The sequence below is a fragment of the Cnephaeus nilssonii genome (genome assembly GCF_951640355.1).
Source record: "Cnephaeus nilssonii genome assembly, chromosome: 21".
NCBI classification, from domain to species: domain Eukaryota; kingdom Metazoa; phylum Chordata; class Mammalia; order Chiroptera; family Vespertilionidae; genus Cnephaeus; species Cnephaeus nilssonii.
In genome coordinates, this window is record NC_137092.1 from 25,501,326 (window position 1) to 25,525,384 (window position 24,059).

At 49.1% G+C, this 24,059-nt stretch overlaps 2 protein-coding genes across 3 annotated transcripts in view; one reads left to right on the top strand and one right to left on the bottom strand.

The window, feature by feature from the left end:
• The window catches only part of RGL1 (ral guanine nucleotide dissociation stimulator like 1), a 220,785-nt gene extending 215,581 nt beyond the window's left edge, over window positions 1-5,204 (top strand). For both annotated transcript variants that reach the window (XM_079760833.1, XM_079760834.1), the window contains 2 exons: window positions 597-711; window positions 3,078-5,204. In XM_079760833.1, coding sequence (XP_079616959.1) covers window positions 597-711; window positions 3,078-3,265 — 303 coding nt within the window. In that variant the 3' untranslated portion in view covers window positions 3,266-5,204. The remainder of the gene's footprint in view (window positions 1-596; window positions 712-3,077) is intronic.
• Window positions 5,205-11,247: 6,043 nt separating this feature from the next.
• COLGALT2 (collagen beta(1-O)galactosyltransferase 2) overlaps window positions 11,248-24,059 on the bottom strand; it is a 77,929-nt gene continuing 65,117 nt past the window's right edge. Inside the window, exons 7-12 of the mRNA XM_079761334.1 lie at window positions 23,637-23,713; window positions 19,984-20,090; window positions 18,767-18,899; window positions 17,563-17,690; window positions 15,767-15,973; window positions 11,248-14,055 (exon numbers count right to left, since the gene is read on the bottom strand). Coding sequence (XP_079617460.1) covers window positions 13,779-14,055; window positions 15,767-15,973; window positions 17,563-17,690; window positions 18,767-18,899; window positions 19,984-20,090; window positions 23,637-23,713 — 929 coding nt within the window. The 3' untranslated portion in view covers window positions 11,248-13,778. The remainder of the gene's footprint in view (window positions 14,056-15,766; window positions 15,974-17,562; window positions 17,691-18,766; window positions 18,900-19,983; window positions 20,091-23,636; window positions 23,714-24,059) is intronic.

Sequence of the window (24,059 nt, forward strand, 5' to 3'; positions counted from 1 at the left end):
CTGCTGAGTAGTGTTCTATAGGGAACATATGATCATTTCTTTATCCATTCCCTAATGTCCTGTTGATGGAGATTCAGGTTGATTCCAGTTTTTAACTATTACAAGTAAATGTGCTATGAACGTTTGTGTACAAGTCCTCTGGTGGACATCTGTTTCCATTTCTCTTGGTGATAGCTGGGAGTAGGATTGCTGGGTCATAGGGGCATTGTGCTTTTTGAAATGGTCGGTGTGCAGATCAGGCCACTTCTGACCACAGGCCACAGGTTGTAACCAGTGCCATAGCAGCAGCTCAGCAGATAAGGATCATTTTGGTGGAACCTCAACCAGTGCGAGCGAGATAATTCAGGCATGCGTTCTCTCTGTGAACAGGGGAGACACTGTGACTCAGGGAGTAGGTGACTGAGAGTAGATGGCCCATCATCCCTTGACTACTAAGGCTGGAGCCAGGATGAGAGCCCAGGAGTTCTGGCTCTTGGCCCTGTTCTCACTCCCCTGGGCCATTTCTCCTGGAAAGGACAGCAAGAATAAGGGGGTCGGAGAACTCTTTCAGGAGACAGGAGGCTAAGTACTCTGCACACCACTTCATTGTCTTTCAGCTGACGAGCCAGGATAAGACTCCCGCTGTGATCCAGAGGGCGATGCTGAAGCACAACCTGGATGCGGACCCGGCTGAGGAGTACGAGCTGGTGCAGGTCATCTCGGAGGACAAAGGTGGGCGCAAGTTCCTTCTCCCGTCTCCTCACGCAGGTTGCCCCAGTTTTAGAAGATAGAAAATGGGTACGGTGAATCAGTGGAGTTTTTAATTGTGCAAAGGTGGAGTTGTGTGGAGAACCTTGCCATCACCTCTCTTGTAGAATTAAGTGTCTCAGGCTACCCCCCCTCCCCAACTCTGTTATTTGCTGAGCATTCCTACTGCCCATTCTTTGTAAACTTCTCATCTTATGTCAGGAGGTGGGAATAGTTGGGGGTTCTGTTGGGTCTTTGCAGATGGCCACACATCTCCTTTACCCAATAATGTGTATCTAGATTGTGTGTGAATCTGAAATGTAGCAGTTTCTGTAATCATTTATCGTTGTTTCAGTTAATCATTTTTGAGAAGCTTATAAGTTTGTCTTTCAGTTTGCCTTTTAAAAAAAAGATTTTTATTGATTTTTAGAGGGAGAGAGGGAGAGAGAGAAACATTGATGTGAGAGTGAAATATTGATGGGCTGCCTCCCACACATCCCTCACCAGGGAGCGAGCCTACAACCAGCACATGTAACCTGACCAGGAATTGAACTGGCAACCCTTTGGCTCTTAGGACGACTCCCAACTGAGCCATTATCTTTATTCATGTTTGACCTTCAAGTAGCAAAAGCTTCTAACGACCTGCATCTAAGGATCTTTCACTCACACTTCTTGAAACAAAAAATTGATGAACTATGACATAATTCAATATGCCTAGAACTCATTATTTTTAAAAATTCCTTTTATGAAAACTCTGGGCAAATAAACACCCTGAATGTGTCTGTTTGCTCATTTGAATTGGGGTTGTAAGTCCAGAGGAGCAGCAGATACGGCTGACAGACCCCATGCTGACCAGTGCGAGTGTCTTTGACCAGCCCCTGGAAGAGCAAAGGAGAATTCTACAGGCAGGGGTGTGGGAAGGGAGCCGCTGGGCATACTCCATTTGACCACCCAATCACCCAGGGCTGTACCTTGGACCCCGAGGAGAAGGGCCAAATTAGTAGTACCTATTCTTAGAGATGAAAGACTAAAGCTCATGGAAAATTCCTTCTCAGCTACCTCTTACAAATGTTCTCACCCATTCAGTTGTAAGATATAGTTTAATGTACTTTCAGTTAAAATTCTAAGCCTCAAAAGTGGTCTCTTGAGTTCTACCATGTTACCAACAGAACAACGCTAAGGTGAGGCCGGTGGGTCTGAAGAGCCAGGAATCCCAAGTTGCAGGCTGGGCCCAGCTTTGATCACGGCTGCGCGGTCTTGGTCCGGCTGCTTGACTTCCTGAGGCCTTGGTCCTTGGGAATATGTGGGCCTGAGATTGGAAACACTTTAAGGGAGTTTTTCTTTATGAAACATTTGTGCAACATGTACTCGAGTCGCCTGGAACCTCATTGCGTCAGTCTTGCTGTAGTCTCCGTGTTTGAAGTTCACACAGGTTGACTTAGCCAGACCCACAGTCAGAGGCCTCCCCATCCGCTGCCACGAAGCTACACTTGCACAGTTTACCTTTTGTATTCCTGTTGGTTTTTTAGACACCCATTACCTCTGAGTGCTAAATAGTATATACCTTCTTTTAAAAAGAAAAGGGAATTAAAATAACTTCGCTGGATAATTTCATATCACACTTGGAATAATCCTTGTTCAGAAATTGCAGCTGTCTGGTTGGGAATCATTGAAGTAGACTATAGCTTACATGTTAACAGATACACACTGTCCTGTATGATGCTATTTAATATGAAAATGCAAGCTCTTGATGAAGCGGGACCTCACAAGGAATAAAATACTGGTTGGGTTAGGGATTGCTTCAAAAAGTGTTTTGATAGTCCAACAAAAAAGAGTTCTGGAAAACACTGTAGAGTTTATACTTCCTCCCTCTCCCCCTCCCCCCATGTCATCAGATCTTCTCAGTCTCAAGAAAAGCTGCATATTGGAGTAGAAAATAGACTACAGGAGGAGTGAGACCTGGGTTCTGGTCCCAGTTCTGATGTTTACCGAGTTGTGATCTTGGGAATGTCATTTAACTCCACCTGGGCTCTGTCTCCTATAGAACCTTCCTCCAGTTAAAACATTCTGCACTTGAACATTTAGCTCATGGGTTGAATTTCTAAGCTCCTGTTTGCACTTAGTTTTTTTAAAATTGGGATTAAGAAGTTGTGAGAACCTGTGTTTTTTTTGGTGGCGGCAGGGGGATGGGGGGGTGGGGTGGCAGTGGAAGGTCATTGTCTGGTTCAATTCACATTCCCAGGACTGAGGGCCATAGTCCCAGCCTGTTTCCGGGCAAACTCTGCCCCGGCCACTGTCGGTGTTGGGCTGACCTGCACAAGCTGACTGTCTCTCTCGCTCCTGTGTTGTAGAACTCGTGATCCCAGACTCGGCAAACGTCTTTTATGCCATGAACAGCCAAGTGAACTTTGACTTCATTTTACGCAAAAAGAACTCCACGGAAGACCCAGTGAAACTGCGTAGCCGGACGAGCTTGACCTTGCCCAGGACAGCTAAACGGGGCTGCTGGAGCAACAGACACAGCAAAATCACCCTCTAAAGGGAGGGACCACTGGCCCCTTGCTTGCCCACGGCAGAGCGGGGCTAAGGACAGGCCGTGGTGAGTGCAGCTACCATCCAGTGTTAGAGGATCATTGGTGAAGTCAACAGCTATTTATTGAGTACCTGTGGTGTGACAGGCACCATGGGGAGATCGGAGATGGATCTGAAATGCAAAGAATGGACGATTCACTGATCCTCTTTGACCAATTTGAGACTGAAATGCAAAATTACCCACATTTATAAATACATATGACACATATTTGGTATGTATGTGTGTATGTGAAAATACATGAGGGACTGAGAGGATATTCTGGACTGCGGAGAAACAAATTTGCACAATGGCCTGGGGAGTTGAGGTCACTTTTTACAGGGAAATAGAAGGAACTGAGAACCCGGTTTCCTACCTGCCCAGTAAGTGGATCCAGTCCCAGGAATGCAGAGTGTCCTCGTGCCAGTATTATGAGGAGCCCACACCGTTTTACAGGGAGAGGAGGGCTTTCCCGATTAAGTGCCACCAGAAGACAACAGCTGCAGAGGCTGCGGCGCCACGGGTTCCATGAGAGGCCGCTTGGGAAAGGGTTTGGATGAGCCCGTGGCTTCCCCAGCCGGCCTCTGCCTTCATCCCACCTCCTCGACCCCAGGGAGGCAGGGAGGCCCAGCTGACCCACTAGTCCAGCGTCAAGACACTTTTGGAATCAACGCGAGTCCATTTTGATGTCTGGCAACCGCATCGTGTTTCTGTTTCCCCCTAACTTGCATATCACAGTCATCACTGCACAAGCAGCCGTGTTCTTTGGTAACTAACTGGTGGGCCTTTTCCGATTGCCTTTGGCGTGGAAAGCTCTGTGTCTGGAGCCTTTTGCATCTGGGTGGTCGCACCTCCACACGATGTGCAATTTGTTCCTCAGGTGTAGAAAGTTCTACTGCGTTAGACTCTCATTTGATCATTATGAGCCTGTGAAAGATTTCTAAGCAGCGACTGCGCCGTTAGCAGCCCCTGGGCAGGTGTTCCCTGTGGCAGCTGTGTCCTTTCTACGTTTAACTTGTAGCATTAAGTGCCTCCTCACGGGGAGAGAAGCGGGCTGCGCGTGCCACCTAAAGCATTTCTAAAGAGGTACATTCTTCCACATGGAATCAATGAGGTTTTTTTTGTTTGTTTGTTTTTGGTTTTTGAGGTCCCCATTCTTGCTATCACAGTGTCCCTGTTAAGTGATTTATTTTATTTTATTTTTTTTTTGTCTCTCATAACACCATCAACCTCTCCCTTCCAAATCTGAGCTGTGCTGGGGTTTGAACTAAAAAGCCATATGTGGGATGTTGACATGTGTAAGAAGCACTTTCAGAATGTTGTCCTTTTTAAGAAAAAATTCTCAAAATACCAGATTTCATTCCAGAAATAAAGAGAACGAAACCACACATGAAGTGTAGACTGTAGCAGGGAGCTTCTTTTTCCCCTGAATCCTGTAAGAGGGCTCCCAAAGGTTATGGGAGACTTATGCTACGTGAGTGACTATATGAAATCTGCAAGAAACACCAGGGAAAGTGTAGAGCCTGGGGCAGCGGACCAAAGAATGAGCCGGGAAGGGGTCGCCGTTCCTCTAGACCTTCCTACGAGACCAGTCCGTGCATCGCAAGGACCGACCGGGCCCCAGCTAGTTCAAAGCACTTTGTTGCTGCGAGGCTTGTCCCGTCGTGCCCCTGCGCTGGGGGAGATGGCCAGGGAGCTGGACAGCATGGACACTGGAGTGAACGCGGCCTCCGCCCGGATTCCTTGGTCTCGAGGTCCAAGAGGAAGTAGAGAACTGCCGGCCTCGTTTCAAGTGCAGCTACCGAGACACACGTGTGCCCATGTGCTCGCCCTGTGTATTTATACTGTACATGTAGAGTCTAGATTTATATACTGCAACGTCAAAATATATTTTCCTTTTTTAAAAGACCATGGAAATGCCAAGTAGCTAAAACGTAGCCTCATTTATTTAATGCCACTTGAAATGTCTTAAACTTGTTCCCTGGTGGACAGCCGGGTCATGCCTTTCGCTGCTCGCATGCTTGTCTCTCTGCATCTCCATCGTCTGTCTGTTTACCTTTTGGTTAAACTAATAAACTGGTTGGGACTTGGTTGGCATGTGCTGCCGGCCCCAGAGGGATGGTATCTGGAGTCTCAATGAGGCGGGTCTGGTTCCAGGTGTGTCGGTAGGCTCTTTGGATGACCCCTCGGGCTCGGTGCGGGGAGCAGAGGGAAAAGCAGCGGCAGAGTCCGGAGGGACCCTCTCCCCTGGCCACGTCCCAAACCCAGCACGTCAGGGTTGGGGCAAGAGTGACCAGAAACTGCAGTCGGGTGCCCCCATCTGCTAGCTTGTTCTTCCTGGGAGCCATGCTGTGGGGGACACTTTTTCTAACATGGAACTTCAAGCTAGGCTCGAAGTCAGTACTTTGCCTGCTTGCTGACAGCCGATCCCTAGTCCGCACTTGCAACCATCTAAGTAATCCTCGGAACCCGAGGGCCTCCCTAGGAGAAGGTCTTCCCGAAAGGCAGCCATGCCAAGGCCTGCTTCGCTCACCAGCTGCCCGTTACTGTCATCCCATCATATTATTTCCCCCAAGCTCCCAGAATCCTCTTCTGTTTTTTAAAATATATTTTTATTGATTTTAGAGAGGAAGGGAGAGGGAGAGATAGAAACATCAATGATGAGAATCATTGAGCAGCTGCCTCCTGCACACCCCACACTGGGGATCGAGCCCACAATCCGGGCATGTGCCCCAACCGGGAATCAAGCTGAACTGTGACCTCCCGGTTCATAGGTTGATGCTCAACCACTGAGCCATACCAGCCGGGCCCCAGATTTATTTCCCAGTGAATTCTTAAATGGTTCCAAGTCATCCAGTTTTCTGGGCCCTTGTGTTATTTTGGGAGAGAGCCAACCAGGTGTGTTAATAATTGACAATACGGGGTGGGGCAGGAGGAAAAGGGGTTTCTGTATCTGGCTCCAGGTGACTACTTTTCCAAGATCATTCTAGAGAACAGGTCCCCTTGTTTAGCCTCTGTCTGGAAACTGGACTTGGAGACGTTTTGCCTGAAAGAATAATGTCTCAAAATTGCCTTTTCTGGAGCTTTCGCCATGCAGCATAGGACCACTAGGAGCCTGCGGCCCGGGTTTCTGTATCCGGAAGGCTCCCTCAGGCCATCTCTTTTTCTACAGACGCTGCCGCAACGGCTATGGTCACACTCGCACCACAGTTCCACTACGAGAAGTTTCTTCCGTTGTGTTTAGCATTGCTGGTTCCCTAGAATCTCCCCTTAAATGAAATACCCCTGGAAGGGAGGCAATGGTAGGCTGAGGTGAGAAACCGTGACATTTCAGTGGTCTACGCATTTTACTCTCCAGGGTGTCCTGGCGTGATGCACAGGAGTTCTAAGCATGGCCAAGGGTCCAGGCAGCGTCCTCCTCGCAGTTCTGCCACCTCAGGTCTCTGAAGGCAGAGAGAACACAGAACTGTCCCTAACGGCCTTGGGGCACAGCGGCGATGTCACTTCCATCCGCAGTCCTTGGGTCAGTCCCTGGGGCCGGTCTAAGTGCAGGGGAGGCGGGAAATGAAAGAGAACCCCGAGAAGAGTCGACCAACGTCGCCATCCCGGCCACCAAGGAGTTAAGCCTTCTGAGTAGGGTGCGCAGGTTCATGTTCCCACAGTCATCGAAAAAGTGGAGGAGGTGGCGGGGAGGGCTGGAGAGGGAGGCTGCCCAGAGCCAACAAAGGGCTGAAGAAAGGCAACTGCTCAAGGAGGAGAAAATGCCAGAAAGAAACGTGATTTTGTCGACAGCCTTACAGCATTTATTTTCATTTGTCAGCATGCAGTCACCACCTAGTTCACTTGCTTGTAATGTTCCTACTTGGACTAAACTAGGAGCTCCTGAAGGACGTAGTTGAAAACAAGTCTCATAAATGGAAACTGTTTGCACGTGGCCCACGAGATCAATTAGAAGCCAGGCCAGCGTAATCGCTTTAGCCTCAGAATTTGAAAGCCCCTGCGTGGTGTGCTTTCCCAACATCTCTACCCAGAAAACTGCATGGAAGCAGTTCACTTAACGGTTGGTGAAACCCAGCGTGTTAACATGTTGTGGAGTCAGAAGGCATCTCAGACATGAAGTGCCCGCCTCCTGTTACAGAGGCAGCTGGGCCCAGAGCAGTGAAGTCGTTGCCCAAGGCTGGGGGCGGAGCTCTGGATTATCGGCCCCACTGTGTGCGCGTCACGGTGGGTGGGTGCGTGCGTCACGGTGGGTGGGCGCTGGATCCAGGAGGTTTTCCTGCGGGACACTCGCCAACGCTTGGACAAGCTGGACAGGATGCTTGGGGTTCTCTCCACCCCCAGCCCCCCCGACCTCATGAACTCACACCATCCGGGTTCTATGGCAAATGGTTGGTTCTTGAACGTCTCCGAGGAAGGTTGTGCTGCTGGTCAGAGCACCGCTACCTGTTCTCCTGAGCACGGTTCATCTCACAGGTGAGGAGACGGGGCCACGGAAGTCAGGGTTCCTGTGCGTTAGGTCCCCCGCTGGGATTTGAATCCATTTCTGATCCCTGAACTTGGCCGTGCCATGGGGTGGGGTGGGTGCTGGGGGAGGGTCTCCTGTGAGAAGCACCAACTGCGGGAGGACAGGAGGAGTGGGTGTGACGGGCAGGGCTGCCCTGGAGAGAGCTGGGACCTCCCTTTCAGCCTCTGGCAGCCAAAGAATTCATTTCATTCCCATCATTGTTTCATCCCAACTCAACACTGGGTGCTACAGTTCCAGTTTCTTCCGTAAGGGGGACCAGAACATCAAGTGGGAAAAGGATGCGGTGAATGGTTTTAAACTGTTTCTGGTTTGCTCACGGGCATAAAAAATATATATCAAGGCACTCTTTTCCAAACGGGACTTAGCTTTCCCCCGCACTCCTCCTTCTGATCCTTGTTTATGCGATGGCTGCCATCCACGCCTCCCGCAGAGGCCGTCAGACAACAAGTCTGATCATTGAACAGTCAGTACATGAGAGGTCACAGGTGGGGAGTGGACAGAGGGGATGGAGCTGCAGGCTGTGTGTGTGTGTGTGTGTGTGTGTGTTGTGTGTGTGTGATAGGCATTCAGAGAGAGACAGATGGAAACATTAGATGTTGGTGAGAAATGAACAAGACAGACTACACCAGAGGCTCTGCCACCGACTACCTTAGCGCAGCCACTTAGCTGTGGCCTCACCTGAAAAGTAGGAGGTGATGATGACAGTTCCCACCTGTGGAGGTTCACGTGGGATTAAAGGAGGGTGCACGCGCATGAAGAGAGCACGTGGGCAGAGCACGTGGGCGCGCACGGTGAGAGCCAGCTGCTGCTGTCCCGGAGGCTCAGGTGTAAGGGGAGCGGTGTCTGCCCAGGGCCCTTCAGCCTCCTCCCCTGCTGAGCAGCCACTGCAACACTCAGATGTGTGAGCAGCGCCCCAGGAAACCCGGCTGCTGCTGCTTTGGGGAAAGACTTACTCTCGGAGTTGGAGGGCAGCCAGGGCCGCTCCAGCCTGTTCGACAGCGCAGGCCAAGGCTCCCGGAGCGGGGACCATGGCCCCACAGGCCGGGCCGGCTGCAGGCTGTGCAGTGTGGACGCCCATGGCCGGGCTGTGACCCGGGGGGTGGGGGTGGGGGGGCTGACGGGCCGGAATGTCTCTTCTCCCCTGTCCTGACACTTCTGTCCCGGGCGCTGTGCTGGGCCTGGAAGCCACCTCTTTCCTCTTCCCTGCATTTCCCTCCGGCCTGCCCTCCCCTCTGTCCCCTGACGCTCAGCTCTGGGGTTCCTCCCTCTCCCTGGGAACAATCACAGCCCCATCCAGTCTCCGCAGTCTGTGCTGGCAGTTCTCAGAGCAGCTCACACCCTGCAGCCCAGAACATCAGCACCTGGGCGCTCCTCCTGTCGGGGTCTTCTCTTTCAGAACAGGACACTCTGTCACATGATTTTCTAAGCTTCTCCGAAGGACGTAGACAGGGGGCCGTCCACTACACTCCGACGGTCAGGTTTCCTCATGAGCAAGAGCTCAGACGTCTGTCCAGCCTCCCCTAGACCCAGAAACGCCCAGGGACCCGCGGGGGGCTGGGATGCTTGCGCTCTGCACCCTGAAACTGCTTGGACATGAGATTTTTTATTAAAACGCCCATTCTAGAGGCAGCCAAGCTGAAGAAACCGCAGGGCGGGGCACACAAATAAACGCAGTAAATTAGCCATCAAGAGAAACCAATGCTCAGAGGCAATTCTTCATTCTTTCCACCCCTTTCAGGGCAGATGGGAGGGCAGCTTTGGGCTGGGAGCAGCCCAGCTGGTGTCATAGGAGCGGCCAGAGCAAGATCATCTCCATCTTAACATCCGTGGGCGGGAGCAAACACACAGGCCATTTCAGGTCAACTCGCGGCGCAGGAACCAGTCCTGCTCTTGCCCTGGGTCCCCTCAGTGCTGGACAATCTGAACCGATTCTCCCTGAAGCACCTGCCCTCTTCGTGCTGCGATGGGGAGGCACCGCTTTCCCTGTCATCTGTCTAACACGCCGGGCCAGACCCACCATCATCTTCCTCTCTTTTCCACGGAGGCAAAAAGGACACTTGGCCACCGCGGGCCAGGCTCTTCGTCCTGCCTCAGCCGCCTGCACTGACTCCGGGCCGCCATCACCGGCTCACGGGGCCACCTCACTGCTCTCTCCTCCCTCGGCCGCATGTGATCAGAAAATCCCAAGGGAGGAAGGTTCTCTCCGAAATAATGAACATCACCACTGAGTGTAATGATGGTTTCCAAGGCTGCCTGCTCTGTGTTCTGTTACCCGTCATGCTCTTTTCTTGTCAAAGGGCCAGCCCCACTTTAACTCTCACTTTGTCATGAACTCCTCAGTCAATGAATTCCTTCTGGATCTTTTCTCTCCCCCTCTGTTCACCTGGAAAGTCCCAAAAGCACCTGGTAGACACTCACCTGTATTTGACAGTTACTTGTTAGAGGGGTTTACTCCAACCTCAGGTGAAAAGATTCCCAGTGTGTAGGTGAGTGGGAACGGTCTGTTTCAGGCACCAGCATTTTACTGGAAACCTCTGCACTGTCTGTCAGGAAACCAAGCCTAGGATCCCCCGGGAACAATGGCCTCTGCATTCCTGACGAGGCAGCCTGAGCGGGAGGGAGCCGACTCACCTTGCCGTCATTATCCGGGCTCAGCCTTGTTTCTTATCATCAACCCCAACACATACCTGACTCTCCAGTCCTACCGAGCGCCCGGTCCCTGCCACAGCCCACGCCTCACAGTACCTAGAAAGCTTTCCCCCGCACCTTGCCCAACCCTCCTGCCTCATCTAGACTCGCATTCATGCCCCCCTTCCCCACAGAGCTGCCTCAGCAGTCCTCCCAGCAGAACCAGGTATCTGGGTCCTCTGGCCCGCTTTGTTCCAGCCTCTGAGAGCAGGCCATCCTCTCATGGCTGCTCCACGGACCACAGCAGTGGGGCGTCTCCTCGCCCTCTGAGCATCCCAGTGCCCAGCACAGGGCCTCAACAGGCAGTGCTCACACCTGGTTTTTGAAGTTTGGGGGCAGCATGATCTGCTGAGGCTAATATGGAATTTTTATTTTTTGCCTCAGGAGAAAGCTGTTTGGCTTTGGACAAGCATCATAGTACCTTTCGATGAATAGACTGACCTATAGCACAAAAATGTAAATGCCCTCTCCCTCAACACCCTCCCACTGGGGATGCCTGTCTTTCTGTAGCCTACAATCCTTTTTAGCGGACCCACCTCCACCCAGCCATCCAAAACCACCCCCTCTGGGCAGCAAGCTCAGGGGCCAACCTCTCGTTTGCCGTGAGGATCACGCAGCCATGATGGTTATCTCTGGCCTTCGACGTCTTCGTATGAGAGCAAACCTCAAAACCCCAATATTGGCCATTGATCATGTTGGAAGAACCAATGAACAATCATAGCATTGAGCCCAATTTTTTTTTTTAATTTTTCACAAAGAGCTCTAGAAGGCAAGTAGTAGTTTATCACGTCCTCTCCGGAAATGACACAGCATGACGGGTAGGGTAGGGCGCTGGGAGGCCGGCTCTTTGTCATTGTCCAGAGTCCCTGCAGCAGCCCAGGGACCCCACAGCAAGGCCATGTGGTGTGTCCTCTGCAAGCGTGGTCGCTCAGCCCACACTCAGCAGCACCAGCACTGCTGCGGTCACGATCGTCTGTCCAGAAGATTCCACCTCAGATCCCAAGATCCAGACCAGGATCCAGGTGGGGTTTGACGGCCAGAGGCAGAGAACAGGTGCCATGGCTGGAGGCAGAGCTCTGACACTGCGAAGGTCAGACGTCTTGACTCAAGACTAGAGGGGAGGCAGGAAGAAGGATGAGGTCAAGGAAGCCCTGGGTTGCTGAAGAGACAACTTTTTAAAGGAATGCTGGCTCTGCAGTTTGCAATGTTCACAACAAAAGAACGTTGCTTGGGATTCCAGACCTGAGCAGCGAGAGGCAATGGCTGGGCTAAGAGAGCCAGAACTTTCTTCACAGTAGAACAGCCCTAATCTAAAATTCTAGAATTTAAGACCAATGTCTTTTAAGAATGAGAATTCGGAAACCCATCAGACCAGCTGATGGAGGCAAAAAAAAAAAAAAAAAAAAAGTTCTCTATTAAACAAAACCACACAAACAACTCAATCCTCCTCCACTCCCAATACCCCAGCCACCTCCCACCCCGTTAAAAAGGATCATGAATGTTACACTCGCACACACTGAAATACACAAAATACAAGACACCCAAGGAAACCTCAGGGATTATTTAAGGAGTTTTCACAAGTTCTCCAGGTGCTCTTCCTGTTTTGTTTTGCTTCTAGAAAAAGAAGTCAAGCTCTGATGGTTTGTCTAAGCAGTAAAAACTGGAGTCAGCCAAGACCCCTTGCCTCAGTTTCCTGGCTTATTAGTCTATGTAGAGGGATATCAGCGGTAATTCAAGAAGGGAGGCCAAGACTCGTGTTCTGTGGAAGGCGAGCTGCCTTGTCCTGCAGCCGGGCCCTCACCAAGGAGCACTCAGCTGTCACACGCAGCAGCCCCACTCATGGGATCTGCTCCAACATCAGGACACTGAGGGACACTGCGTGTGCGCACAGAATGCTGGGGAGGCTATTTCCAGAGGCAAAGCTCGAGAAGATAAACGTGAAGCAAACCGCCAAGAGACAGCCGAGGATCACAGACGGTGGAGCTGGAAGAGATGTTGCAGTCCAACTCGGCCTTCGACAGAAAATCACTCTATGGAGAAAGCAGAGCTTGTCTGTCCAGATCCTCACTCCACCTGAAGCTTCCCTGGTGGTTGGCCTCAATCAGTTGATCAGTCCGTTGTTTCTGACCGACGTCCCTCACCGGGATCATTTGTCTCCAGATGGTTAGAATCTCCCACTCGGCACCAGTCTGCCTGGGAAATGCAGGAGAACCAGACGACTGAACCGATGTGTCTACACTGACCGCTCCCAGGGTGCCATTGTGTTTAGTCTTCAAACACGATAAAGCTCAAAACATCTGTTTCTCTGCCTTATCATACAGATATCTCCACCCACTTTGTAAAATAAATAATTCAAACTAGACTGAAACTTGGGCAAGGGCAGTTGCTGCCTCTTAACAGTAACTCATGGAACTCACACCTGCAATTCATTCCCATGCGGGGGTGGAGGGTCTGACATGCTAAAACCCTGGGACAGAAGTCAGAACCAGCCCCCCCCCCCCCTTATATATTAAATTTATCTCCATAAATACAGCATCTTAATTCCAATGGCCACAGTAAAAAGGCCAAAGTTTGAGTTCTTTTTTCCTCAAATAGTTACACAAACCCCCAAATATCTACTAAGCTACCCACATGGCCCATTGGAGCCTCGTTATGAGAGCTCCGACTGCCACGATAGTCAAAGGCCAAGGCTCAGACAGACCCAACACCCATCCCTGTTGGACAGCGAGGACTCGGATAGAAAATTCACTTTGCAATAAGGCTCATGACAGAATTCCTTTCAACAAAAAGCCCAATTACTTTGATTTTAAACTATTAGATTTCCCCCCACAAACTTGTGACCTACACAAGTTTTTAAGGTCACATCTATGACATGAAGTGGGCTCACTAGACCAAAAGACGTGGCCTCAGTGGGCATGGCAAGGTTGCCCACCCATTCACTGATGTGACACTGTGGTGATCACCTTCCTCTTGGACGAGTCTCTGAGCCATTCTTTTCAACCTTAGTGTGAGAACCAGTATCAATGGGTAATTAACTGAAGGACTAGGTGTCTACATTAAAGTTTATCTTAATGGGTGCAATAAAGCCTATCTTCTAGCCATCCTAGGAAATTTGGGTTGTAATTTTCTTATTTCTCCTCCCCTCTCAAAAATATATTAATTTTGATCAGTCACTTTGGTTAGATGACTGTGACCATAGGAAGAAGCCGGAGCAAACAGATGGACAGCCCGTTAGGGAAACCAAAGGGTGGTGAACTCAGGGTGGAGCCTTCATAGCTCGTCCCTCGAAGGCACGGTGTCCAGGGAGGTCGGCGGTGGCAGGGCCTCTGTGTTCTTGGCATTGTGGTGGATGTGGCCTTGCTTCTGGGACTTCCAGGAATGTGTCCTGTCCCAGTCAGTGGCCACTGTCTCATTGTCCCAGATGGTCGAGGTCTCCGTGTCACTCAGGTACCCCGGCTGGCCTGTGTAGTGTGTGGGGTAGATAAGCAAGGGTTCTGCGGAGAAGGCTTTCAAGTTCCTGGATTTGTAATGCTCTTTGTACTCAGCTCTGAAAACAAGAGGTGCACAGGCATGAGGGGGCAGGGTGCTTACAGAACAGGGGAGAGGGGGAGGGGCCCTGCTTGTTACCAATTCAATGATCAGGGATTCATCTGATTATCTTTTAAGTTGTGTCCTTTGTGGAAAACTTTAGTCTATAAATACAATAAAGGTTCTTTAGAAGCTTTCGGATGATCTAAGGCTCCAGTGGTCGGCAAACTCATTAGTCAACAGAGCCAAATATCAACAGTACAACGGCTGAAATTTCTTTTGAGAGCCACATTTTTTAAACTTAAACTTCTTCTAACGCCACTTCTTCAAAATAGACTCGCCCAGGCCGTGGTATTTTGTGGAAGAACCACACTCAAAAAGCCAAAGAGCTGCATGTGGCTCGCGAACTGCAGTTTGCCGACCACGGATCTAAGCAAATACATAGAAAAAGTCAGAATATTTATGTTGTATTTGGTAAGACTAGTTTAAAAATGAGTTTCAGCTCTTACTCTGAAAGTTAAGAATTAAGCTCTGTGTGGGACCGTAATAATGCATAGATGTGATCACTCTGTAGAAAATGCCCTGTTGCTGGATTAATAAATTAGCAGCAGGATCTGGACAGCAGTGAAGGAGTTAAGTGAACAAGTGTAGGCTTGGAGGCAGGCCAACGTGGCTTTGTATTGCAGGTCCCTGTGAGATGACATGACCTCCCTCCCAGGGCTCTGGTGCAGATTATGTGAGGCGACATCTGCTCAGCTCCTACGTCAGTGAGTGCCTCATAGGTGTTCATTTCCTTTCTGTTAAGGGGATGATGGTTGGCCTCCCTGTTTCTTCAGGATTCAGAGATAAAGTCCATCTCTAATATGTTGTGTAAAAGAGGGCAAGGAGATAAAATGAGCCTGATGGAGATCGGGAACTCTTAACCGCTAAAATGAAGACCATCTCCGTGAGGAGATAACCCAGAAACTGAGAGAAGGAACGAAGGTTAGGACCTGGTCTCCTGCTCCATTAAGGAATTTAGGAATCATTGACAGAACAGCAATTATGTAGAGAGTTTGGCCTAGGCTCTAAAGACGCAGAGATGTAAGACTGTGCCTACCTGAGGGGCTCACAGGTTATTGGGGAGACTGACAAGTAAACCAGCAATTACCAAACCCTTTGATAAGTATTGGTCAGAGCCAACTCCTGGGCTACAGAATCCCTGAGCATCACACTGCCTTCTCCCATGGATCCACCCCAGAGGCCACCTGCCTTGCCCTGATTCTCTAACACACCTCCATGATCACAGGTAGCACAATATATCACGATGATTGTTCATGGGCCTGCGCTCTCGACTAGGCTGTGAGCCACTGCCTGGCCAACAGGACCCATAACGGACTGAGAAATGAGTTGAAAATTTTGAGATGATTAGGAAGATGACCTTCACCTTGAGGTGTATGGGTTTATGGAAGTAAGGAGATCAAAGACAAGGAGAGGACAGAGCAGATTATGCCCATTTAAATTACAAATTGGGTATTAAAGGGGATCCCTATGCAAGACACCATTTCTGATTCACCTTCCCCGTTAGGGGATAATCACTCGAGTCAACCTCCCTGGGTCGTGATTATGGAGAGATCATCTAGGAAAGCAGTACACCGTTAGAAAATACCAAGTACTGCCCAGAAACTGAGGAGGCTGATTCACGAATGCACTGTGCTCATGGGACGGGCAGGGAGTTCAGGGCAACTCACACAGGATGCTTGTTGTACATGATTGGCAGGAACTCGTCCACTGGCAGCATCTTCCCAAACGGATCAGCTCCCACCAGCTTCTGTGCTCCTTCCAGAGAGAGGGCGTAGCCCAGCGTCCAGTAGGAGTAGTCGGCTTCGACCAGGTTGACCACGTTGGGCACCGCCTTCTCCGGCTCTTTTACTTGCATCCTCTTCCTACCAATATAACTAAAAGGAAGTGGGCAGAGGAGAAAATTCCAATTGGAATACCAGACATCCATAGGAATGGAGAACGGCTTTGTAGACACTTTTGAAAGCTTGGACCCGCTGTGTCGTATCACATCTGTCACGAACCAGGACTGTCACCTGCCATCAGTGGGGCCGTTTCCCTGGCTCCATTTATCAGCATCCCATCTACCCCTGTCTAGGAGACAGTGTTTAAGCCAGAAAGTTAAGATGTAAAGAGATGAAAGGTCTTTTCAGGTCATTTCCCAAAGGTGGTATGGGATTTCCCACTGTGTTTACAGGGGTCGGCAGGGGACACAAAAGGCCAGATGTGAGAATCCTGAGTTTATGTTCAAGTCCCCCAAGTTTCAGCCTGCTGTGTTGTCTGCAAGCTCTCCAAATGCTGGTGGTAAACAGGCCAGAACAGGCTGTGGGAAAGAAGCAGTCTGCAGGAGTGGCCCCCAGAAGGCTCTTCCCGGGGAGGATGATGCCAGCGCCTCACACGCCCCTAGCTCTGCCCACACTTCCTCCTGCGTGCTCTGCTCTGAGAAAGGCACCCGAGTGCATGTCCTCTTCTCCATGAGCATCTTAGCAGCTGCGGTCTGACAGGGAGCCAGTCTCTCTATTACACTGTACTGACTGCTGGGTCTATTTCCCACGGGTCAGTGGAGCTACTGCTAGGTTGCTTTTGAGCTCAGAAGGGTGCATTTTCTGAGAGAACAAGTATTCCGCCTGGGCCCAGAGCTGGCTTTCCCTCCAAGGATGGGAGGGGCGGGGACGGCCTGTCTGAAGCAGGTGCTCCAAAGGGACAGGCTCTGATGGGATGGGGCTGCCTGTGACACACAGCTGGGGGGAGAACGCAGGGCTCTGGAACTTTCTCCTCATGGAGAGAAGAAAAGTGTCATTTGGGTTTAACAAGAAAATGAGAGAGAGAGGGAAGGAGGAAGTAGAGAGGGAGGGAGAGAAGAAGGAAGGGAAGAAGGGCAGGAGGGAGGGAGAGAGAGAGAAAGAGAACTCAATTCCACGAGGTGGCAGACAATGAGTATTAACCCACTGTTAACTCATTAATGTCAGTTCAGAGCCACCAGTCCCTTGGGGAGCCTGGTTTTCCTGCAACAGCCTCTGACCCTCCACCAAACCCGGCTGTCAGTGTTCTCCCTGCTGCACAGCTTCCTTTCCCAACAGAGATGCCCTCCCCTTGCCCAATCTCCCACACCCACAGAGGGAACCTGCTCTACTGAGAGCCGAGGCCCAATGCGACCCAGGACTCTTGCCCTGGAATAAACCCCCTCCACGGGCCACGTGCTTCGAGGGTGGGGCGTCTACTGTGCTCCCGAGTGAGTGCTCTGTCTGAAGGCCCCTGATCTGCAGGCTGACCCCAGGTCTCATAAAGAAGCTCCCTGCAGAGTACACACATGCAGAACCAGTGGCTATCCTCTGCTCACTTCTTTGGTTTCTGGTAACGTTTATGGAGAGAAAACCAGTGGAAACTTGAGGTGTATCTCCTGCCAGTGGGGGAGGTGGGGGTCGCTGCCCCTGGAAAGGACCCAGTGCCTCCTGGAGCTCTCTGATAAGTGTGCCTTGTCACTCACATCAGTTCCCAATCCAGCTGAGCCTGGTCAATGTCATCCATCAGCTTCATCAGCTTCTTCTTAAACTGATGTTCAAAACGTACATCATCCTCAATAACAAGAGTCTTCTCCAGCTCTCGGTCAATTACCTGCAAAGATCATCAGTGGGAAGACACTCTATGAAACGTTCGATACTTATTTTTTTATTAGACAAATCAGTATTAAAACGCCAGGAGTTTAGTAGCATATGTAAAAGCTCATAACTGGGTTCTAAGTCAACAGTAGAATGAATCAATAGACTGTGGTGTATTTGTAACAATAAGAATGTATGCTCTACAATCAAATTGAGTGTTCTAGATGAATCTCACAAACTTAAGGTTGAGGACATACCCTATGGTTCTATTCATATATAAAAAAAATTACAAAAGAAGACAAAACTATTCTTGCTGTCATTAAAAGTCAGGATGGTGATTACCGGGGGGACAGTGACTAGAAGGAAATGTAGAGTGGGTGGGTCTGTTCGGGATCTGGGTGCTGGTTAACGTGGGTGCATTGTTCAGTCTGTGAAATTTCATTGTCCCGTGTTTTACAATCTACATATTTTTATACATTTCTCTTATGTGCCATTTAAAGTTTAAAGAAAAAAAAAAAAAGATAGGCCTAGACTGGAGCATTCAAAGAGAGAAGGCATTCAAGGGGCCCTTCTTCAGAGCCTTTTCCTTTTCTTGTGAGAACTGAACCTTGACTAAGAACCCCACACTCCATTACCACTCCCATTGTCTGATCTGTAAGATAGGGGTTCAAGTCCTGGCTCTGCCACTTCTTGCCTAGACAACATATTTATTTCCTCTTGGATAAAATGGGCCCATCCCTCCTGACCCACCTCATGTGACTTCTGTGGGTCTTCTTGTATGAAGTCACTTACTAAATGATGACATGCTACACACATACAAGGCATCCCTCCTAACGATGAGAATGCATCAGTAGGAGTGTGGCCCTATGAACATGGGCATCCTCCCCTGACATTGTCCCAAAGGGCCCAAGGTTACCCCTCCTGGCCTGTGGCTGGCTTTGTGTCAGAGGAAGACACGGAGCAACTGCAACTTGCAAGTGTACTTCCAGAACAGTGATGGGCTCACCTTGCACCTGGCCCTCACTCACCCACCAAGTCCCACTCTCCCTCCTCCTCATTACAAAATGCACATGTACATGAAGCATCGTTTACCTCTTTCCAGACAGAGTAGTGGCTAAGGAAGCAGCCGATTTCACCCCTGGTCAGAGGCCTGGAGGAGTAGGGGTCTCGATACCCAGGCAGCATGTCAATGTTCAGGGCCTTCAGCTGGCTGGTGTTGAGCGCCCTGTGTGACAGAGAACACATCTGAAAACGAACAAGGCGAGATGTCCCCACCCCGGAAGCCAGAGAGAGAGTTCTGCGTGCTCCCCAGAGCCTTCACACACACTGAGAAAAATGTCCCAGGTTTCCCATAACTCCTTAGGAGCTCCCCGGGGTTCACGTGTCCTGGGGACCGTATGAGCTTTGTGGAGAGCAGAGGGTGTCTTGTAGTTGGTGTATCCATCCCAATGCCCAACATAGCTCTAAGTATCATCACTTTTTTGACGACTTCGGAAAATATTTTCCTCATGAAGGAAAGTGGCTAATAGGAACATTAAGTCCCCTTCCCAGCCCTTGGGGACTCTGCTGTGGGTGTCCCGGCCACACTTCAAGAAACACTGATGGGATTCTCTAAAGGAATCATAAGACCTCTCACTACAGCTTCTAACCATCCTCCTTAGAGGCATGCATATAACATTGGAACTGCATTTTTTGCAAAATCCATGCCTGGAAGGAGGGTGTCAAATAAAAGGTCAAAGCAAAGCAAAAGAAAATAACAGTAATAACAAACCCCTCTGAAGGGAGCTAACGTGTACCCCATGTGACTTGCCTGCCATTCTCGGGAAAGCGATCAGCCCAGACCGACTGTGGCCAGCATCTCATCAACAGCATACACAGACCATTATTAACTTTTTCCATTCGTTTTCATTGGGTCACCCAAGTTTACTAATAGACACTTTGCTCTAAACCAGGCTCTGAATGCAACTCTGAACGCATTCTTTCCAATACACTGCAGGAAGCTGGGAACCACCCCAACCACTGCAAGAACCCCAGAGACGGGAACATCATTTCCGGCGTGAGCTTCAGCATCATGAAGACCAGAGATGGCTGGACGGTGAGTGGACTGTGGTCCAGATCTACATGGTGAAATTAACTTCTATGCTACTATGAGTCATAATGTCTCCCCAGGAAGGCTGCATGGGGCTGTTATAAAAATGTGCCTATATTCCAATGACCACAGATACTCCTCACTCAGAACTACTCCATTAGATAGGACATGTCCCCACTCCAACCCCATCTGCAAAGGTTACAAGAGAAACCCAACTCACTTTCCATCCACAGCCTCCACGATCTTGACCTCAATCTCCTGCTCATACAGGGTGCGTAGCATCCGGTCCCGCCGGTCCTTCCTGCGTTTGAGATTTATCATGAAAATCTAACGCAGGGAGAAAAAGAAAAGGAAACACAGATGACTCGTCTTCTTTTAGGCTGTTTGAGAATTTAAATGTAACATCAATGTTTTAAAGTTTCAGTTAGAATAAGGAGTGGAAACTAGAGATTTGTTTATGTTTCATATCAGGTCAAATGACATGAATCCAAATGGAATTACTTTAAAAACTGAGCCATTTGTGGTGATTTAACCCTCCCTGTTTCTCTGATGTTTGTTGGTGAACACCTCCACCTTGTTTTTGAGACAGGAAAGTTGAAAACGTTGCTCTCCGGGAGGCTAATGGTGACTTAAATGTAGGCATAGGCACTAAGGGGTGGGAGGCAGCTTGGCAAGTGGTTAAATTCATCAGCAGACCTGAGTTCCCATCTTGTTATTTACTAGTGTTTGCCTTGGATCAGTTCCTCTGCCTCAGTTTCCTCATCTGTAAAACTAGGATAATAATGGTCCTATCTCATGGGTACTAAGTATCAGCTATTAGTATAATGTATATCCTCTGTCTAAATTTAAAGTCAAAGAATAAGAAAAATCTAGACTTAACACATTCCTTTTATTTCCAAAGGTTCCAAACAGAATGATCAAGGTCTCAATTTTAGTAGCTTCTGTGTCAAAATTCAACTTCCTTAAGGACAAGGGCATTTTTCTGAAAGGGGTAAAGGAAGGAGCCATGGCCTCAGGGGCAGCCCTTTGAGGAAGAGAGAAGGGAGAAATGGAAAGAAAGGCTTAAGTGAAGGCTTAAATGAAACTCTAAATTTCCCTGTGAATCTGTGGGAAAAGGTATAGAGAGGACTCCGACTGGTCCCAAAGAAGGTGCACTCAGATCATCCCCCACGAGGGCGGGGTCCACCTGTGCACCCACGTTAGTCCCTACATTCCTGATGGCTGCACTAAACACATTCGTATTACCAGGCCACGACAGGAAGTTACAGATAATGATGCTGTCCTAACTATTCTTAGGTGTAAGGGGCCACAGAAGGACCTCAAGCCTCATGAATCCTATTATAGGTAAATTAATATATTAATAAGGTCTCTCCTATGGTCAGTAATAAACCCACTTAGTCCTCAAAGTGAGGGAGACTTCAGCTGCCAGCATGAAATGATTGACACATAGCACAGAAAAGGAGAAACCTACAGGAGTAAGTCAGATGATGCTGGCTACCTCTTTAACCATCGAGATGATATTTCATGTTACAGGGTCCAGACACTTGTTTGTTGAGGGAGTTGAACAAACTCATCTCTCAAGTCCAGTACAGAGGAAAACTTCTATGATCCACGCTTTATAATAGGGTTGCTTTATGCTATGTCTGGAATAAAGAAGTAACTATAACCAGCCTGCAGTTCAGACTAGATTGGGTAAAACTTTGGTTCATATGGTCATTCTGAGTGTGTTTATTGATGTTGTATGACTTATTGGGATACAAAGCTACACTAACTAAAATTGCAACTCTTCCTTACAAAATATTCTCATTTCCATCCATTTATAAAGCTCTGGGCAAAGAAAGTGAAGCGGGGGGTGGCGGGGGGGGGGGCATGATGACCTCTTTAAAAAATCATCCACTTGATTTAGGGCAAAGTGTGTCAGGCGTGTCATGATTTCATCACCTCCTTTGTTTACCTAACTGGGTAATTATTTTTTTAAAACACAATTTCTATGGTGACCATTTGCCTTGGTACTTGTGATTTTACAGCTTCATGGGTGGTGTTCTTTCATATTTCATTTTCTCCCTGTGTAGACTCATACTGCGATGGGCCATATTCCATCCCTTAGTTTTACAGATATAGAAAGGGCATTGCTTGTGGGTACACAAGGAGCTACCTGGGGTCACTCCAGGAGAGCAAACCACAAAACAAAAAAAATGAACAGAAATACAACAAAAACGTCCCCTCACACCAAGGACCTCTGGCCTGGGATGACTTTAGGAAATAACAAGCCTGTCCCAGTTCCTACCAGGACAAGTGCAATAAAAACTGCAGCCACGAAGGAAAAACACAGACAGCTCGCTCATACTTAGTGCACGGTAAACAGAGAAAGAGCCACACAGCCAAAGGCAACCCAGACACCACCACCGAGGTCGGAGAGTCCTGGGAGGGTTGGAAAGGCCCAGAAAATCTTTTTTTCCACCATCCTATTCAGGACGGAGAGAAGATTACCCTGGGCCCAGGACCGTGGAGTCCCTGAGGCTGTGTCACTTCCTAGAGTGGGCCCTTCTCAGAAGGCAATGACAACTGACCCAGTCGTCACATCCACATCCAAATGCAAGGCTAGAGCTAGGAGATCCCGTTCCCGTCCCGTTTATTTGCTTCTGTTTGATCCTGAAGAGAATGTGTTTATAGAAGGAAGATGGACACATGTGAAGACACAGGCTCTTTTACCTGGAGAGCCAGGAGATCCAGGGGAGGAAAGCTACAGTGACACACGGGGGCCCGTCAAGTGCACAGGGCAGACCAACCTTCTCTGCAGCCCTGATGGTTTTTAAAAGCCATTTACACTTCAAGTCCTCTCTCCCACACTTCCAGCCATCTCTCCTCATTCTGCCCTCTGTGGAAATTGCTTAGTAGTGCTCTTTCCCACTTGATATTCATGAAAGACTTCTTCCCATCCCAGTAGTTCAGCCCCCAAGTCAATTTTATAGACAGAACCCCATTTCCCAGTGCCAGCAGCTCTTTAAATGGCTGTACTTAGGGGACATGCATTATATGATACCAGGTGGTAAATCAGGACTTTCCTTTCAATGGAACAGCCGCAGTGGGCACAGCACAAAGCTTGGCCTATAACCTATCCAGATTCCGTGAGAAAGCTTCCAGTGTGTGGATTCCTGACTCGCCTCTAGACCACCAAGCTCCTGAACACAGGACAGGAGGAACCATGAAGGAGCCAGTGACTTGGGAGTCACGTTTCTGGCCCTGCCAAGTATCATATATGTTGGGCATATTACCAAGAGAGGCATCTCTTTATATTTCTGCTTCATTCTTGATGCAATTGAAACTTACTGATAAACACGACCCTCAGCAAACTATTATGAAATTCTTGCCCAGGGAAAGGCAGAATTTTAGAACAGTTTCTTCGTTCTCTTTTTGCTTTGTCCTCTTAACCCTACCTTCCGACCTTTTCCCTTGGAAGAACAGCGGAGAGAACATAAAGCTCAGAGTGGTCCAGCACAGTTCCCACCCACTCAGAGTCAAGTTCAAGTTCTCTAATCCCAAAAAATATATCCTCTTTACCTTACCCTTGAGTCTTGATAAAAAGGTTGATAAAATATGGCAATATTCTAGAAAAAACATCAAATTTCACTTTCACCATTCAATAGTAGCTTCTTCCTGACTCAATGATTAATTCACTTTTACCATGATACTCATCTTTTAAGATAAGAAAACTGAGGTACAACAAAAAGTGTGTAATTTTTCTCAAGACCTCAGTGTCTTTTCAGCAGCCAAGCCCGTCCTGTTGGCTCCCAGACCTATGCTCAGGCCTGTGCATTGATATAAACATACAAGCATGTTACACACTTGCACACACATAGACACCTTTCCTACCTCATCAAATCCCATCTTGTCTGGGTACTTAGGGACAACTGAGACAAACTGGGAGGGTTCCATTGGAGGACGGTCAACTGGAAGACACAAGAAACACGCAGAAGGCTTTGTTAGTGCAGGTCAGAGCACAGAATTGCATCCATACGCCTGATCTCTAGGAACATAACATGCGTGTCCAGGGCAGGGACAAGCACTCAGCACCTCTCCAGGACCGAGTGGCTGCACAAGAACCCTGCCAGCCAGGGCCCTGGCTTTGAGAGCACTTGTTTATATGCAGATTGCAGTATTTGCTCCATTTCCCATAGACTTATTGTCAGATACCCTGCCAGTGTGGCTCAGTGGTTGAGTGTTGACCTATGAACCAGGAGGTCATGGTTCAATTTCCGATCAGGGCACATGCTGGGGTTGTGGGCTCGATCCCCA